Source organism: Nomascus leucogenys, chromosome 6 (genome assembly GCF_006542625.1).
Source record: "Nomascus leucogenys isolate Asia chromosome 6, Asia_NLE_v1, whole genome shotgun sequence".
Classification (NCBI taxonomy): Eukaryota; Metazoa; Chordata; class Mammalia; order Primates; family Hylobatidae; genus Nomascus; species Nomascus leucogenys.
In genome coordinates this window covers 31,355,621-31,372,669 of record NC_044386.1, presented here as the reverse complement: position 1 = coordinate 31,372,669, position 17,049 = coordinate 31,355,621, and the positions used below count along the sequence as shown (strand labels likewise).

Here is a 17,049-nt window from a genome sequence, read left to right as displayed (position 1 = left end):
GGTGAGACCTGTGACTGCCGGCTTTCCCCCACTTCTCTGGCAACCTGCATGACATAGTAGAGGCAGCCATAATCCTCCTAGGAACATAACTCCAACGACCTGGAAACCTCACCCCATCCCGCACAGGAGCCACAGCAAGACATGCCCAAGGAGAGTGCGCTCAGACACGGCTAGCCCTGCCCCACCCAGTGGCCCTTCCCTACCCACCCTAGTAACTGAAGACAAAGGGTATATACTCTTAGGAGTTCTAGGGCCCCGCCCGCCACTGTTCCCTCTCCACACTACTACAGCTGATGCTTTCTGGAAAGCACCACCTCCTGGCAGGAGGCAACCAGCACAAAAATAGTGGATTAAACAACCAAAACTAAGGACCCTCATGGAGTCCATTTCACTCCCCCGCCACCTCCACCGGAACAGGTGCTTGTATTCACGGTTGAGAGACCCACAAATGGTTCATGACACAGGACTCTGTGCAGACAACAATGTATGTGTAAGTCTGTTTTTGTTTGAATTACTTTGGCTTTTGTGTGTCTGAGAAAAAGTATTTCATCTTAGAGTCTGAAAGTTTTTTTTTACTCATTATAGAATTTTAGCTTTTTTTTTTTTTCTTTTAATACCTCAGAGCTGTTGCTCCACTGTTTTCTGGCTTGCAACGTTTTAAGTGAAAAGTTTCCTTCATTCTTTTTTTTTTGTTCTACATGTAATATGTCTTATTTTTCTGGCTGCTTTTAAGATTTTCCATTTATCACTGATTTTGAGCAATTGGATTGTGATGCTCTTTGCAGTAGTTTTCTTTGTTTCTTGTGCATGAGATTCATTAAACTTCTTGGATACGTGGGTTTATAGCCTTCTTCAATTTTTGAAAAATTTTGACCATTATTTCTCCAAATAGTCTTTGTTCCCCCTTAACCCTTTTGTGGACCTCATATTACATACAAATTAGGCTTCTTGGAGTTGTTCCATAGCTCCTTGATGCAGTTTTTTTGTCAGTCTTTTTCCTTGTGTATTTCACTTTGGGTAGTTTCTATGTCTTCAAATTCACTAATATTTTCTTCTGCAGTGTCTAATCAACTATTAATACCAGTGTAATATTAAGCAGTGCAGTTTTCATCTCAGATTTTGTTTTCTTCATCCCTAGAAGTTTGGAATTAGGTCTTTTTCATATCTCTCATGTTTTTCCTCAACATGCTCTTCTACTTTCTTAAACTTACGGAATATAATTGTTACAACTCTAAAAATATCTTTATCTACTAATGCTTATCATTGTCATTTCTGGGCCTGTTTCTGTTGATTGGCTTTTCTCCTTATTTTGAACTGTATTTTTTCTGCCTTTTATGCCTGGCAATTATTTTTATTGAATGACACACAGTAAATTTTACCTTGTTGGATGCTGGATATTTAAAAAATTTATTTAAATATTCTTGCACTTGGTTCTTGCACTTCGGGTCACATTTCAATTACTTATAAAGTTTAGTCCTTTGAAGATTTGTTTTGTAAAATGTGAGACCAGAGCAACTTTTATTCCAGGTCTAATTTTGCCTCATTACTGAAGCAATATTCTGATGCCTGTGTATTACAAGGTTTTTTCCAGTTTGGCTGGTGGGACAACAAATTATTTCTGGCCCTATATAATCACTGGCATTATTCCACCTGAAGCTTTCTAGTGTTTCCTTTTTTTCCCCTCCTGTCTCAGGTAGTTTCTGCACATGCAGAGGGTGAACAATGCTCAGTTAAAGGCTTGAAGGGAACCCTCTAGACGTTTCTGAAACTCTTTCTGTATGTAGCTCTCTCCTCTCTGGGCAAGTCCTTCCTTTTCTTCAGTCTCCTGTGCAAACTCCTAGCCACTTTGGCCTCCTTCAGTTCTTAGCTGATTCCTCAATTCATAGATACCATTGAGCTGTTTGGGACTCTACCTTTCCCTCCCAGCACTACAACCTGGAAAGTCTCTCTAGAAAGTAAGCTGCTTAATTGTTGGTCTCACATCACTTGTTTGCCTTTTCTCAGGAATTATTGCCCCATGCTGCTTGTTGCCCAATGTCTGAAACATGTTGTTTTGTGTATTTTACCCATTGTTTTTTGCTTGGTTGAGTTGAGAGGGCAAATTGCATCCCTATTACTCCATTAAAATTAAAAGCAGAAATCCCTTTTTTTAATATCCTGTTTATACAAGTTTGGGGATTATCTCTACAATATCTCAGTCAAGCCAGATGTCTTAAACATTCTAGTTAAGAAACATCTGGTACTTATCAGAGATAAAGATAGTTGAAATATTTTTCAGTTGCTAACTTGTAGCATAAACTTTTGGTTATATATTACTTCACCATTCTCTGGGTTCATATTCTTTTTTTAAATTTTGAAATTTTTTTTTAGTAGAGACAAGGTCTGACTATGTTGTCCAGGCTGGTCTCAAATTCCTGAGTGCAGGTGAACCTCCTGCCTTGGCCTCCCAAAGTGTTGAGATTACAGGCATGAGCCACCACACCCAGCCCATATTCTTTTAAAAAATATTTGTTTGTTTGTTTATTTATTTATTTATCTATATTTTGAGACAGGATCTTACTCTGTTGCCCAGGCTGAAGTGTAGTGGTGTGATCATGGCTCACTGCAGCTTCAACTTCCCCGGGCTCAAGTCATCCTCTGATCTCAGCCTCCCGAGTAGCTGGGACTACAGAAGTGAGCCTGTAGTGAGCCTGGCTAATTTTGTATTTTTTGTAGAAATGGGGTTTTGCTATGTTGCCCAGGCTGGTTTCAAATTCCTGGGCTCAAGTGATCTGCCCACCTTGGCCTCTCAAAGTGCTGGGATTACAGGTGTGACCCATTATACGTGGCCTCTTTTTTCTAGGGTGTAAAAGTAACACATAAGAATAATCGATAATGAAATATTTTGAAGTAAATTATAGATATTGTACCCTTTCCCCCAAAACAACTGCTAATGCATGTGATATTGGGTCTCAGTGGCCACATCCTTACCAGCAGAGCCCCGGCCATTGGCTACTTTTTCTCATCTATACTCTTAGATGCTGGAGCCAGAACCACACGTAGAAATGACAGAGAGGGCTTGTCCAGAACAGTGCAAAAGCTCCTGAGCAGCAGCCATGCCTCACCTTCTGTGGAGGTGTCTGTTATAACAAGTGGCCTTTGGGTCAATATTCACAAACCTCTTCTTGCTTAAGTGACTGATGATTTAAATAGATACTTTTGCTTTGAGAAAATCTGCAAAGTAGTTTATTCCTGAAGGCAAAGACAGGAGAGAATAGTCTAACACTAACTCCAGAATCTGTTTCCCCAGGTCAGGTGGGAGTTCGGCGAGGAAACCAACTCTTTTTAATAGGGAGACATTTCTGTGGGCATCAAAGCCCAGATCCTTCCCCAGAATGTTCCCCACTAGTTCATCCTCCCACACACCCATACTCTAATCAAGTATTTATTCACCAGGCTCATCTTTGAGGGAAATGCATAAATGAATAAAACATATTCTCTGAAAAAAAACATATTCTCTGTACCTACCATTTATAATCAAGTAGAAAATCAATCATCAGCATCTAATGAACTCGAATCTCACTGTATGAAATGCAGCTCAGTTGCCTGCTTTCTAATTCGCTACTTGGTGGCATCACTCCTTTTTGTGAGCTCTTCACAGACTTCCCTCTGCCTTACATAGTAACCTGTGTATTCAATCAACATAACCAGTGTACCTGATTTTCTCACACTGGCTTTCAAAGACTCCATCAGGCTATTCAGAGCTATATCACCACTCTTGTCTTCAAAAGCTGAATCACAACACCTTAATCTGATTCTGGCTACTGCTTTACTCTAGGAAGTAGTAGCTAAATCAGTACATCCCTTTGATCTTGGAGGCCTCTGAAGAGACTTGGTGCAGATTTCAGGTGAGAGCAAAACAAGTAACTCACAGAATGTCAAGTGTTATCTGTAACACACAGAGGGACTATAAAGTAACAAAGCCCTCCCTGCCCCGCCCCTGGCAAGATGGGCACCATTTTTAGAGCATGGCAGAGATGGATAAAGGCATTAGCAGAGGCAGGAATGCCTGAGAGCACAGAGTCTGCATTTCTACGCTCCAAAGAATCAAAGTGCTGTAAATGCTCATCTTGTGGCTGTGGAGATAACCTACACTTCTCTCTAGCAGTGTGGTCAAGCTGTATTGAGACTCAACAAAACCATAGGAAATCTTTAATCTTAATCTAGGGTTAACTTCAAAGCTGATTTTTTGTTAATGTATATCTTTTAAAGTCACCTTTTTTTTTTTTTTTTTCTGAGAAAAGTTCTCGCTCTATTGCTCAGGCTAGAGTGTAGTGGTGCGATCATGGCTCACTTCAGCCTCTAACTCCCAGGCTCAAGAAATTCTCCCACCTCAGCCTCCTGAGTAGTTGGGACTACGGGCATGCACAACCATGCCCAGCTATTTTTTTTTTTTTTTGGTAGAGAAGGGGTCTCCCTATGTTGCCTAGCCTTGTCTTGAACTCCTGGGCTTAAGTGATCCTTCTGCTTCAGCCTCCCAAAGTGTTGGAATGACAGATGTGAGTCACTGCATCTGGCCCCAAATCATTTTATCTTGAGGAGAAATATGTACTGTCCATTGACATGCAGTTGTTGGAGCACTTGGGGTCCTTGCTTCCTCAACTCCAGGGAAAGATCTTTAACATGAATAGTGGTATGCATGCATCTGCTTGCTTCTAGGCTAGGTGTCCTTGACCATGTTTTCCCTCCATAATTTTTCTAATGGTCAATAGATATTTAGTGAGGAGGTGAATGAATAGACCCATTGTGGTATATCTACACAATAGAATTCAACTCAGAAATAAAAAGGACCAATGTATTGGCACACAATATCCACAGATCTCAAGTGAGTATGCCAAGTTAAAGAAGGCAGACAAAAGTGAGTCAATACTGTAGGCTCTACATAAAATTGTAGAAAATGCAAACCCATCTACAGTAACAGACAACAGAACAGTAGCTATCTGTGGTTGGTGGTGCTGCAAGTAGACATGGGAGAATGGGATTACAAAGGGGCAGGAGAAAGTTTCTGGTACATATATGTCAAAATTTACTGTGATGATTATTTAACAGTTATATTCATCTCAATATTTATAAAAGTATGCACTTTAAATATGTTCGGCTTATCCTATGTTAAATTATACCTCAATGAAGCTGAAAAAAAAAAGAATGGGTACTAGTATGATACAGTTATTCACTGATAACAACTTGGTCAACAATGGACTGCATATATGACTGGTCTCCTTAGATTATAATGGAGCTACTCTATAACGGTGTGCCACATTCTATCTTTTATACTGTATTTTAACTGTACTTTTTCTATATTTAGATATGTTCGGATACATAAATACTTCCCATTGTGTTACAATTGCTTACAGTATTCAGTATAGTAACATGCTATATAGGTTTGTAGACTAAGAGTCATAGTTCATATCATGTATCCCAGGTGTGCAGTAGACTATACCATCTAGGTTTCTATAAGTTGTTAGGTGACTTCATCATTGTCAGTGATGAAAATAACTTACAGACACATTTTACATAGAGCATCTCCATTAATTGACGCGTGACTGTATATTGTTACTGCTACCTGAACTAATCTCATTTACTAACTTCAAACTTTCTTGAGGGCACAGCTGATGTATTCCTCTCAGTGATCCCAGGAGGATACCAAAGAGCAGTCAAAAATAGAGGCAGTGGCCCTCTCAGATCACAGTAGGACTCCCTGACCCTCAGCTGGTCTCCCGCTCTGAGTAGGAGAGGCACACTCCAGGCTCTCTTAGGCTTCTGGTTGAACTCAGTGAGTTAAGAGAACATAAAGAATGGGGTAAACTAGGACTGGACGTTCCTTGGTACTCTCATCTCTTCCTGACAACACTCTCCGTGAGGGAATTTCTAATCTGGACAGATTTCAAGGACGTTGATCACACTGCATTTATTGGTATGTGGAGTTATTTTTCTTGACTGATCAGACTCAGTCTTTGGTGTCACTCTTCCATTTTTGTCTTTCATGCAGCTTAGTATGAAGAGCCGGGACTCCTTTCCAGCTCTTACTCCAGTTTGAGCTATTGAATAATGGCTCCTTTCTCACTTGATTTCAAAGATAACACGCTGTCTTTGGTCTCTTCTTATCTCATTGCTCACTCCTTGGTCTTTACTGATTTCTCTTTATTTCCTATAATTCTAAATATTGCAGTAGCTCAGAGTTTAGTCCCCATGTCTACTTTCTTGTCTACTGAATTCACTCACAGGTACTCTCATCCATGTAACTACTATGACTTCCAAATGGATACTTCCAACCTGGACTTCTATGTGAAACTCAGTCTTGTATATCCAACAATCTACTTGACATTTCCATTTGGATATCTAAGAGACATCTAAACATGTATCAAACCTCCCATCTTCCCCATCTTAATTACTGGCAATGCTAAACCTTTTAGTCATGTGTGATTTCTTGCTTTCTCTTGTGCCACACATCCAAATAATCAGAAAGTCCTGTTGGTTCTACCTCCAGAATAAATCCAGAATCTGATTAATTCTCCCTGTCTTTTGCTACCACCTTATCTAATCCACCATTTTCTCTTACTTGGGTTAATCCAACAACCTCCTAACTGCTCTCTGTGCATCTGCCTTTACCTCTCTGCAGTCATTCTCAACCCAGCACCCAAAGAGATCTTTTAACTCCTAAGTCAGTTCTTGTCACTCCTCTATTCAGAATCCCCAGTGCTTCTTAACTTCCTCAGGGCAAAATTCAGAGTTCTCACTATGGTCTCTAAGAACATACACAACCTCCCCACTTCTACCATCATTCTACCCTTGCCCACACACTCCAGCCACGCCAAACTCCTTGCTTTTCTTGGGCTCTCTAAGCATGTTTCTACTTATTCCCAATGGAAGGTCTTTTCTATTACTGTTTTCTCAGCCTGGGATATTCTTCTCCTAGATATCTATTTTGCTCAGGTTCTTACTTGCTTCAGGTTGCTGCTAATATCATCTTATTAGAGAGACCACTCTTGACCCCCTCATATAAAATTGTAACCTACCCCCCTCAATCACTCCGTTCTCCTTAGCCTGCTTATTGTTATCCATTGCATTTATCACTATAGCACATAATCTATATTTACTTCTTTATTTTCTATCTACCTCCCACAAGCTCACACTAGAGTGTATGCATGCATGTATGAGAAAAGAGACTCTATTTCGTTCATTCCTCCATTCCCAGTGCCTAGACATAGTAGACAGTCAATAATATTTGTTGAATAAATAGAGTGTTTTCTTTTTGCTAAATGGGTAGTACTGAAATTGTCCCAGATACATTTCATCCTTAATTTCTTCCTCTCCATGGGAAAAAATGGGCACACTATTCTTCAACTCAGATTTAATCTTTAAGGTTGAATGAAAGAAAAGGGATAGTGTCCATGTGGTTCAGGACCAACATAAGACCACTATGGTAATGGTAAGAGCTACAGCTGTCAGCTTGGACACTTTTGCCCAGTTGCACCAAAAACTACCATACATGGGCATTTAGTTGGCTAAGTTCCAGAATATAATAGATAAATGTGTCATTAAAGGCTTCCCTAATTTCCAAAAAATTCTACAGCATCTCTACCAAGCTTTCAATTGTTATAAAGAATGAGAACAGACTAAGACATTTGATAGTTTAATAAAATTTAGAAACAATCTCAAACTTACAGTGAAGTTGGAAGTGGAGTTATAAAAAAGAGACTTTTGTGGTCTCAGTAACTTATAGAATTCTTGTGAGATCTGATTGCAGAAAGATTTAAAAGAAAATAATACATGTGGCAACAATATTTAAATATGATATTCAAAGTCACTACTTTTTGAGTTTCAGGTGGAGTTAAGGTCTAACTACACTTGAAAACGTCAGATGAGGATTTTTCTCCCTTCTACCCTTTGACCTGCTTGGGAGAAACACCTTAAAAACTGTAATGTTCAACACAATGATTATTGTTAGGAGATGATGGCTGTGGTGTTTAGGCAGAATTAACAGATGTAAAGTCTCTTTTTGTGGCATATTCATTTGTGATTCTTAGGGCCAACTCAGGGTTTTTTGGGCCACTGTCAATTTAATTTTTGTCTTTCCAATGCTAATGACAGCTCTGAAAGATGCATTAAGCTACTCTTCCTTGAACTTCAGCCATCCCTTGTGATCCTAAGAGTTTATTAGGAAAGTATGAACATTTTTAATGCCTTATTTGCTAATGACACAGAGGGAGCTCTTTGTGAGGTATCTTAGATCTTGGGTCACAAATTGCATTTTTACATGGAAAATACTATAATGAGCTAAACTACCACCCAAGGCATTCTGATGATGTCTATACATCAGTATTCTAATCCTCTTCACTCTTTGTGGATGAGGACATTACTAGGGGCCTGAAGTAAAACAGACCTATATTTGAATTGACTTAGTGGTTTTGCTACGTCTCTTAACTTCTCTGAACTTTACTGCTTCATCCTGGTTTTACTTTCACAGCCACTTAATCCTAGGCAAGTTACTTAACCTTTCAGTGTCTGTTTCCTCATCTATAAAATGAAGATACTAATGGTATCCACATAATAAGTTTTTTATGAAGTTTAAGTCAAGCAATGCCAATACAGTCTTTAGCACAGAGCCAAGCGTATAGTCAGCATGTAATAAATGCTTGCTATTCTTAGCTATCATTCAACTCTGGAATCTTACATGGTTTTGTAGTGTTTCCTCAAGGGCAGCATGTTTGTATAAGCTCAGAGGTAGTTTGGATACTATGCAGTGATTCACAGTTCTGCTATCTACAGTGGGCAGGAAAGGTAGTTGGCTTTTTTATTGCTAGCAACCTTGGCCACCAAGGGGATTTGTTACCTTTTCTCATTAAGCAGAAGCAAATTTGAGGAGGATTAAGTCTCTCTATGCTGAGGTAACTCCAAGCTTTGGAGAGATTTTGTAAATTCTGGAAAGAGTAGGAGGAATGTTAGAATAGTAGCAGAATGTATATTTGTGCTAAGCCATGTTGAGAACTTGCTAAAGTTGGAGACATGAATTGATAGTTGCACAATTAGATGCAATTATGTGAGTTTTTTCAACAGCACTTGGAAAGAGAGAGCAGAGAAAATCAGCAGCTAGGGTAAAACAGAGTTAGATTTTGATGAGGAAGATATGAGATGTTGAATGTACTGGTTTAAGGAGGTAGATCAAAGGGTATGACTGGGCAGAAAAGGTGGTGAGCCCAGAGAGATGCTGATTATTAGAAAACCAAAGATGGGGAGATCAAGGGACTACAAGTTCCTACTAGGCTGAAGATCCAAGGTACTGGGTATAAAGGTTTGGAAGGGCTGGCAGAATACAAAGTGTTGGTGGGATTTTATAATTTTAATATTTCAGTCTTGGTTGAGTTATGGATAATAGATATTCCTGGTTATGGTCTTGAGAGTAGATGGGAGAAAGAATAAGGGAAATGCAATTAGAGTTGAAGAGGCTAAACTGTGAAGCCAGAACTGTGAAGCCAGAGTGTTTAGTGTATCATCCCTGATATTGGTGGAACTCAGCAGTTCTCCAGAGTTCTTCAGGTTTCTGCCTGAGAGACAAATCTCTTCTCTAGGACCTGTGAGCTAGGAGTGATCTTGCCCCTTGGACAAGATCTTGCTTGCTATTAAAAGGAGCAGCAGGAGAAAAAAAGTGGAAGAAGCAGAGTAACCGGAAGAGTACAAGGAGGAGAGAGAAACAAGGAAAGGGTGAAGGGAAGCAAAGAAGGGGAAGAGGAAGAAAGGAAAAGAAACAAAAAGAATTCTAGCCCAAAGTTGTTCTTCAATGCCCTTGCAAATGCAGGTCATCAAGCCTGTGTTATCTGAATGTCTTTTAACTCCAGTTGTGATCCTGCTGCCTAATGTTTATGTAACGGAAAAACGGCTCAGAGTAGTTCTTTTACTTGCTTGTGACAACAAAACATGTTCTGTTGCACGCAAAGGGGATTTAAGGTTGCAGATGGAATTAAGGTTGCTAATCAGCTGATTAGGAGAGTATCCTGGATAACCAGGATGAGTCTAATGTAATCGCAAGGGTCCTTATAAGTGGAAAAGGGAGGAAGAAGAGTGATGTGATGTGAGAAAGACTCAAAGGACCATTGCTAGCTTTGATGGGGGAAGAGGGCCACGAGCTGAGGAATTCAGGCAGCCTCTAGAAGCTGGAAAAGGCAAGACAACAGATTCTCCCCTAGAGTCTTCAGAAATGAATGCAGCTGTGCTAACTCCTTGATTTTTAGCCCAGTGAGACCAGTTTCAGATCAGAACTGTCACATAAGAAATTTGAGTTGTTTCAAGCCACTGAATTTATGGTAACTTGTAACAGCAAAAATAGGAAACTAGCATATACCTCTAAAAGTCTTGGTGCCCATGTGTTCCACATCTGAGAGGACCACCTTGCTTTCGGGCCACTGAGTTTGCCTTGGAGGCTCTGTCCCTATACAAGGTTGAGTGAGCTGGTATCCCAGAACTCTTGATTAACACATGTGGTTGGCTGGCAGCCAGGGAAAAGTCAATATTGGGGGCCGAATTCTTCCTGAATGGAGTAAGGAGGCCTGTTTCAGCTCAGAGGTGAAAAATCTTGGCTGGATTAGCCCAGTAAATTCTCAAGATGCCTGGCAAGCGTCCTGGATTGTGGCATTCTCTCACCGATGTAAAAGCTTGAGCCTCTGAATGAATGGACGCCCCCTCCAGGGTAGCCAGTTCTGGGAAACTGAGGAGATACCTTAACACCTTCCTGGGCTGACTTAATTCCTGGTTTCCTTTTGAGTGAATGGAGGTGGGCTAGGAAAGATAGGGTTCTAAAAGCAGAAGAGCCGCACAGAGATCTGCAGACTCAGAGGGGCCCACAGGCATTTGCTGCAGTCACCTCATTGCACAGATGAGGGGGCTTGTCTGAGGTCACATTAGCAGATTAGCGCAGCCCATTTCCCTTTGTGTGACTTGGCAAAGAGAAAAATCGCCTATTAGTTTTTCCAGTGGAAGAGAATCCCAGAGCGGTCCGAGTGGGTGAGGAGTCTTGACAGAGCGATGTTGGGAAAAGTTCAGGAACTTGGAGGAGAACAGCAGGGGAGGGGGCAGCGCTGAGCATGGAAGGATGGAGGGAGTGGGGCCCCGCTCTGCCTCAACTCTGTTCTCATCATTTTGAGCTTGTATTTAAGCACGCTGGGGGGCTGGCCTGGGGGCCTCTCACTCACAGCTTCCTCCAGTGCCTCCCAGGGCGGCTCTCCCGGGTCTCCCCTATTTGGCCTGCTCGGCCAGCTGGGCCCGGCGTCCGGGGCGGGGCCGGAGGAGCGCGGGGGTGGGAGTCCCTGAGGAAGATGCACCGAGCGGGCTGCGAGGCCGCGGGGCATGCGGGAGGCGGAGGGGTGGGGACCGGGGTGGGCTGCGCCATCCCATTCTGGCCCATTCCACACCCCGCCGAAGGCGGACACTGTCAGCTGAATCACTCCCCTTTTAGGAGGAGGGAGGGGAAAAAGGTGTCTAGCTCCTTTCTGCTTAAAAAAGCACAGGGAGATCGCGGGCAGCTTTGCAGTCGCTGCCTTCTGGCGCCTGGACCATGCACCCCTCCATCTTCCTGCTGGGCCACAGGCGAGCACTTGATTTCTGGAGCTGAGAGCTAAAACTTTTTTGACTTTTCTTCTCCCCAACATCTGAATCATGCCATGTGCCCAGAGGAGCTGGCTTGCAAACCTTTCCGTGGTGGCTCAGCTCCTTAACTTTGGGGCGCTTTGCTATGGGAGACAGCCTCAGCCAGGCCCGGTTCGCTTCCCGGACTGGAGGCAAGGTTAGTGACTCTTCTTTATTTCTTTTTAAAACAGTGGTGGTAAGACATGCAGGAACTTTGTTGCTCCCCTTTCGCTTCCCCCACCCGGCAGAACTGAACTCTGCAAAGGCATTTGGCTGCATTGTAAGGAAATCTGGGCTGGGGGCTCAGGAGCCTAGGCTTTCTCAGAATTCAGTGCTTAAGGTGATGAGTCCTTCATTCTTATAGAAAGGTGAGTACCTCACACTCTCTTTTACAGGGATGACACTGCGGTCTTTGAAAGACCCAAGACGTAGCTGGTAACTTTTTCTCTTTTGTCTCCTCTTTGAATGCTGTACTGGTTTGATCGTCTATTTTTCAGACTCTATACATGGAAAATTATTTTTTTTTAAGTGCTAACTGGCTACTGGCAGTCATTGCAGTGTTTCTAGTTAGTTTTAAACCTCTGGTCGGGAAAGGGGAAATGTGATTCTTCCCCCCTACTGAGCAGGCTTGGCTGTGTTTTGGTTTCCTGGAAAGATTTAGGGTTGTGTTTTTAAAAGAATAGTCCTTTTGGGGGAACTATACCGTAAGGGCTCACTTTTTCCTGTCCTGTCTCATTGACCACAGCTGGCTGCTTCTCTTTATGAATTTCTGAACTCATGTTATTGTAGAAAGCATTGGAAGCGTTCTGGTGCACAATTTGTTGTTGTTGTTTTTATTCTTTTAAGCCTAACAGTCAGCAGTTTATTGGACTTGGAAGGGTCAGAGGCACTTTCATGTTTGGTGGGGGGTTCATTGTACCTCTGGGGGTAAACAGTCCTAGCAGCAGCAATGGCCCGCTTGGCGCTCTGTGTCAGCCCATCCGATCACTGGCAATAGCCTTCCAGGGTGCAGGTACCAGTGTTGCTGTCCCTGCTGTACAGATGAGGATGCTGCAGCTTGGAGAGCTTATGAGGCCAGCTAATGTAGAGCAGGGTTTTGAGCCCAGATAGTCTGACTCTTAGAATCATGCAGCACTGTCCTGTGGCAATAATAGGGACACACACACACACACACACACACGCATATGCACACACACGCATGCATACGCACATAGAGCACTGGGTTAGCATGCACTAAGTCCTGTGTTTGCTGACTGTGCTGACGCCTCGGGAAGTGTCCTCCATGGCTTTCTAACATCCCTTTAATTCCCAAGGCCACTCGATGGATAAACATCACCAACCTGTCCTTGTTTAGGATTTCTAAGCAGGGTTTTCTGCCCATGTTGTAAAATTCAAATATTGCTGGACAACTCATCTGCTGTGGCTGCAAGACGTATCAGAAGCAAGTTCCTCTCTTTGCTTTACTTGGAAAGCTGGAGCCAGCAAACACTGGGGTTAGATGTCAGTCAGCCAGCACTCACTTGTGTAAACGGTCCAGATATGATCTCCCACCCCCAAGTTTAAAATAGCAGGGCTTGTTGTTCTTTGAAAAACAGTTCCTTTGTGAAAAGTCTTCCTTCTGGGGCAGCACAAACAAAGCCTGCAAGCACTTCCCAGGGCATTTGGAGATGATTTCGTTCAAAGACACACATTCTCCGGGGTTGGTTTTCAGCTCTGCTCCACATCTTCTTTGTAAGGGAATTCAGCTTGGTGTGAAGCAGACACCACTGGGCCATGGTTTTTGCTCTCTGGAAAGTGAGATATGATTATTTTCCCTAGTCATCTCTATCTAGAGCTATGTGCTGAGAGTATCCACTGTTCAAAAAAACCTATAAAGTGCTCCAAGCTTATTGGCGATATATATATTTATTTAGGTTTAAAAATAATTTAAGGTTTTTTTCTTTTTTTTTTTTTTTTTTGAGACCGAGTCTTGCTCTGTCTCTCAGGCTGTAGTGCAGTGGTGCGATCTCAGCTCACTGCAACCTCTGCCTCCTGGGTTCAAGTGATTCTCCTGCCTCAGCCTCCCGAGTAGCTGGGATTACAGACGTGTGCCACCATGCCCGGCTAATTTTTGTATTTTTAGTACAGATGAGGTTTCACCATGTTGGCCAGGCTGTCTCCAACTCCCGACCTCAGGTGATCTGCCCACCTTGGCCTCTTAAAGTGCTAGGATGACAGGTGTGAGCTACTGTACCCAGCCAATAATTTCAGTTTTTAAAAGCATTGCATCAACCACAATCAATTCCCTAGTGGATTTACAAATAATCCACATTCGGTGCAAAGGAGAAATTTCTAAGCAGACTTACATTTAGAATTAAGAAGGAGAATCAGAAAGAGGGAGGAAGGGATGGATGAGGGCAAACCAGTACAGAATGAAATTCTAAGGCTATCTGGGATTAGGATGGCCTGGGTTTTTCCCTCCAAATGACCTACCTACAGCCTCACAAATAATCAATCTCCTTAGACTTCCATTTCCACTTTGGTAGCATTTTTGAATGCATTCAAATCCTGAACGTTTAAACTTGCAAATTACTTCAGAGATCATCTCACCCATTCTTGTTTTTGAAATATTTAATTTTTTTTTTAATAGAGATGAGGTCTAGCTATGTTGTCCAGACTGATCTTGAACTCCTGGCCTTAAGCAATTCTCCCACTTCAGCCTCCCCAAATACTGCGATTACAGGAATGAACCACCATGCCTGGCCCCCATTTTTACTTTTATGGATAAGGAATGGGTGGTCTAGGGCATCAGTTAGTCAACATATATGATCGAGCACCTAATAAATGCCCCTTCACCAGGAGGGTAAAGGGAATTGCACAGGGTTCCAAGGTTGGAGACAGATTCAGGCACTACATAACCTTTTAGGTTCCTTCTAGTTCTAAGAGTTGGGCTAAGTCAGGATTTTAGTCTTTGGAAGGAGTATGGAGATAAATCCAGTCCTTTCTGGGACTAGAAACATAGAAACAGGCTATTTGACTAACTGCCCAGTATTCTTTCCACATTGCTCAGTTGTGATATAGGAATGTGCTGTGACTTACACAGGATTTCTTGGTTCACAACCAAGTATCAGAACAACGGGAAATATTAATCTTGCACACAACATACTGCGTGTCTTCTACAGCCAATCTTATCCCCTTAGGTTTGTTTACCCCATGCTGTTTACAAAGCGCCAGTCTGTTCCATGACCTCTTTTGCTCCTGACATCTCTGTGAAATCAACAGGACAGGCACTTTATTCCATATTAGAGATGAACTCCAGGCTTGTGCAAGAAACAGAGGGAACGTTGCAGTGTTTTCAGATAAGAGTTTTAATTATTTATGTATTCTATTAAAAAAATTCAAGGAGGAAAGGATTTCAGCTATTAATGTAAGAAGAGAGTTCACAGATTTGATATTTTGTGTGGATTATAATAATCTATATAGTTAGCACATTAGTTTTCATAAAGTTTATGAGCAAATCCAACCTTCTGTGGCATACTTTACAATTTTGAGGTGACCAACACAGTTCTTCACAGCATTCCAACATGTGTAAATTTCTATAATAAAAATAGCATTGCAAGGTTACAGTTATCTTACATGGAAGATAATTATGAAAATAAACCTCTATTACAGGAATTTCATAATCTTTTTGTTTTTTAGAAAGGGATCTGAGAAAGTCAATTCTCTCTAAGATAGAAATAAATATGAAGAATAAGTACAGATAATGCTCGCTTTGGAAGCACATATACTAACACTGGACCGATACAGAGAAGATTAGCATGGCCCCTGCTCAAGGATGACATGCAAATCTGTGAAGCGTTCCATTAAAAAGAAGAAAGAATGGGCTGGCGTGGTGGCTTATGCCTATAATCCCAGCACTTTGGGAGGCCGAGGTGGGTGGATAACCTGAGGTCAGGAATTCGAGACCAGCCTGGCCAACACAGTGAAACCCCATCTCTACTAAAAATACAAAAATCAGCCAGGCGTGGTGGTGCACGCCTGTAGTCCCAACTACTCAGGAGGCTGAGGCAGGAAAATCTCTTTAACCCTGGAGGCGGAGGTTGCAGTGGGCCGCCAAGATCGTGCCAGCCTGGGCAACAGAGCAGGACTCTGTCTCAAAAAACAAAAAAAATGAATAACTACTATAGATTTAGCCTAAACTGTATAAAACTAGTAGGTAAATATCCTCTTACCTCTGTCCTTTCTAAGCTGAGGGTAAAAGATGCCTTGTTTTGTATTTTCAAAAGCGCTTCTGCCAACAGCCTTTACTTGAGTTTCTCATGAAGTACCATTGAAACTTGTGGACTGAGGCTTTAAATATAATTTTAAACAGGGCAAATCAAAGTATTCGGAGCTTATAATATTTCTACAAACGCTTGTATAGACTTGATGTAATTTTCGTGTATCTCAGCCTCTGGCCCTCCCAACCCCACACCTTATTGACAACCCGCCTTGACATCTGTGCTGGGTAACAGGCCCTGGAGATGCACGCAGCGAGGGCAGAGCTTAGGACTGTGTGCTCTGAGATCAGATTGCCCAGGAACAAATCCTCATCCCTCATTGTTATCACTTTACAGAGATGGAAGTAGAGCCCCAGATGAGGGATACAGTTAATAATGCTTACTCAGAGAACTGTGAGGATTAGATAAGACCAAGCCGGCATACTCTTAATGTAGTACTTGACCATAGAAATGATAAAAATTAGGAGCTATTATTATTTCTTGACACCTATTTCTCATCCCTGTCATATCTCATCTGAGTTCTGCTTTCATTGGCCAAGATTGTAGCTAACAAATCTGCCAAACTAATCTTAGCTTACGGAGAGGAGGCTAAGGTAAGTGTGGGCTTCTCTCCTGTCTCCGCTTGGAGGTTACACATGTTTATGTCCACAGTGATCCCTGGTAGCCAAGTTTCTACCTTTAAAACCAACAGTGCTAATGTTTAGCTAATGAATAGCTAATGAAATAACTAAACATTAGCAAATGTTTAGTTATTTGTCCAGCACAATTTTAAATCTATTAAATATATCAATACATTGGAGCCTCACTCCCAGCTTAGGAGGTAGATGCTATTATTATTATGCCCATTGTATAGTTGAGGTAGCTGAGCTTGGGTCACCAACACAAACCACACTTTGTAAGTGACCCCTGATTTCCATCCACACCTATGGGCGGCCATGGCTTAGCTGCCTGCTATGCAATTAGATCAGGAGGGAAAACTGATCTTATCCCCCATCACTTTGCCCAACAAAGAGGCAATTACTAAGTCCACTGATTGCTAAGCAAATTGAGGTGTAAAGAGGTGAAGCGCTTCTTGTCTGGTCAGATCACCGTCGCTAGGAGCAGTATTATTACCTCTAACCCTGCTATATAT

The 17,049-nt window shown here is 42.0% G+C and overlaps 1 protein-coding gene and 1 non-coding gene across 3 annotated transcripts in view; both read left to right on the top strand.

Annotated features, from left to right (window-relative positions):
- Window positions 1–11,358: 11,358 nt before the first annotated feature.
- The window catches only part of ADAMTS12 (ADAM metallopeptidase with thrombospondin type 1 motif 12), a 349,097-nt gene continuing 343,406 nt past the window's right edge, over window positions 11,359–17,049 (top strand). The window contains exon 1 of one of the 2 annotated variants that reach the window (XM_012501615.2): window positions 11,359–11,815. In XM_012501615.2, the coding sequence (XP_012357069.2) occupies window positions 11,689–11,815 (127 nt within the window). In that variant the 5' untranslated portion in view covers window positions 11,359–11,688. The remainder of the gene's footprint in view (window positions 11,816–17,049) is intronic. The other variant, XM_012501616.2, reaches the window with a different exon arrangement.
- On the top strand, window positions 15,401–15,507 carry LOC115835597. Its single transcript, XR_004030638.1, has one exon. It is a non-coding gene; the product is annotated as a U6 spliceosomal RNA (small nuclear RNA).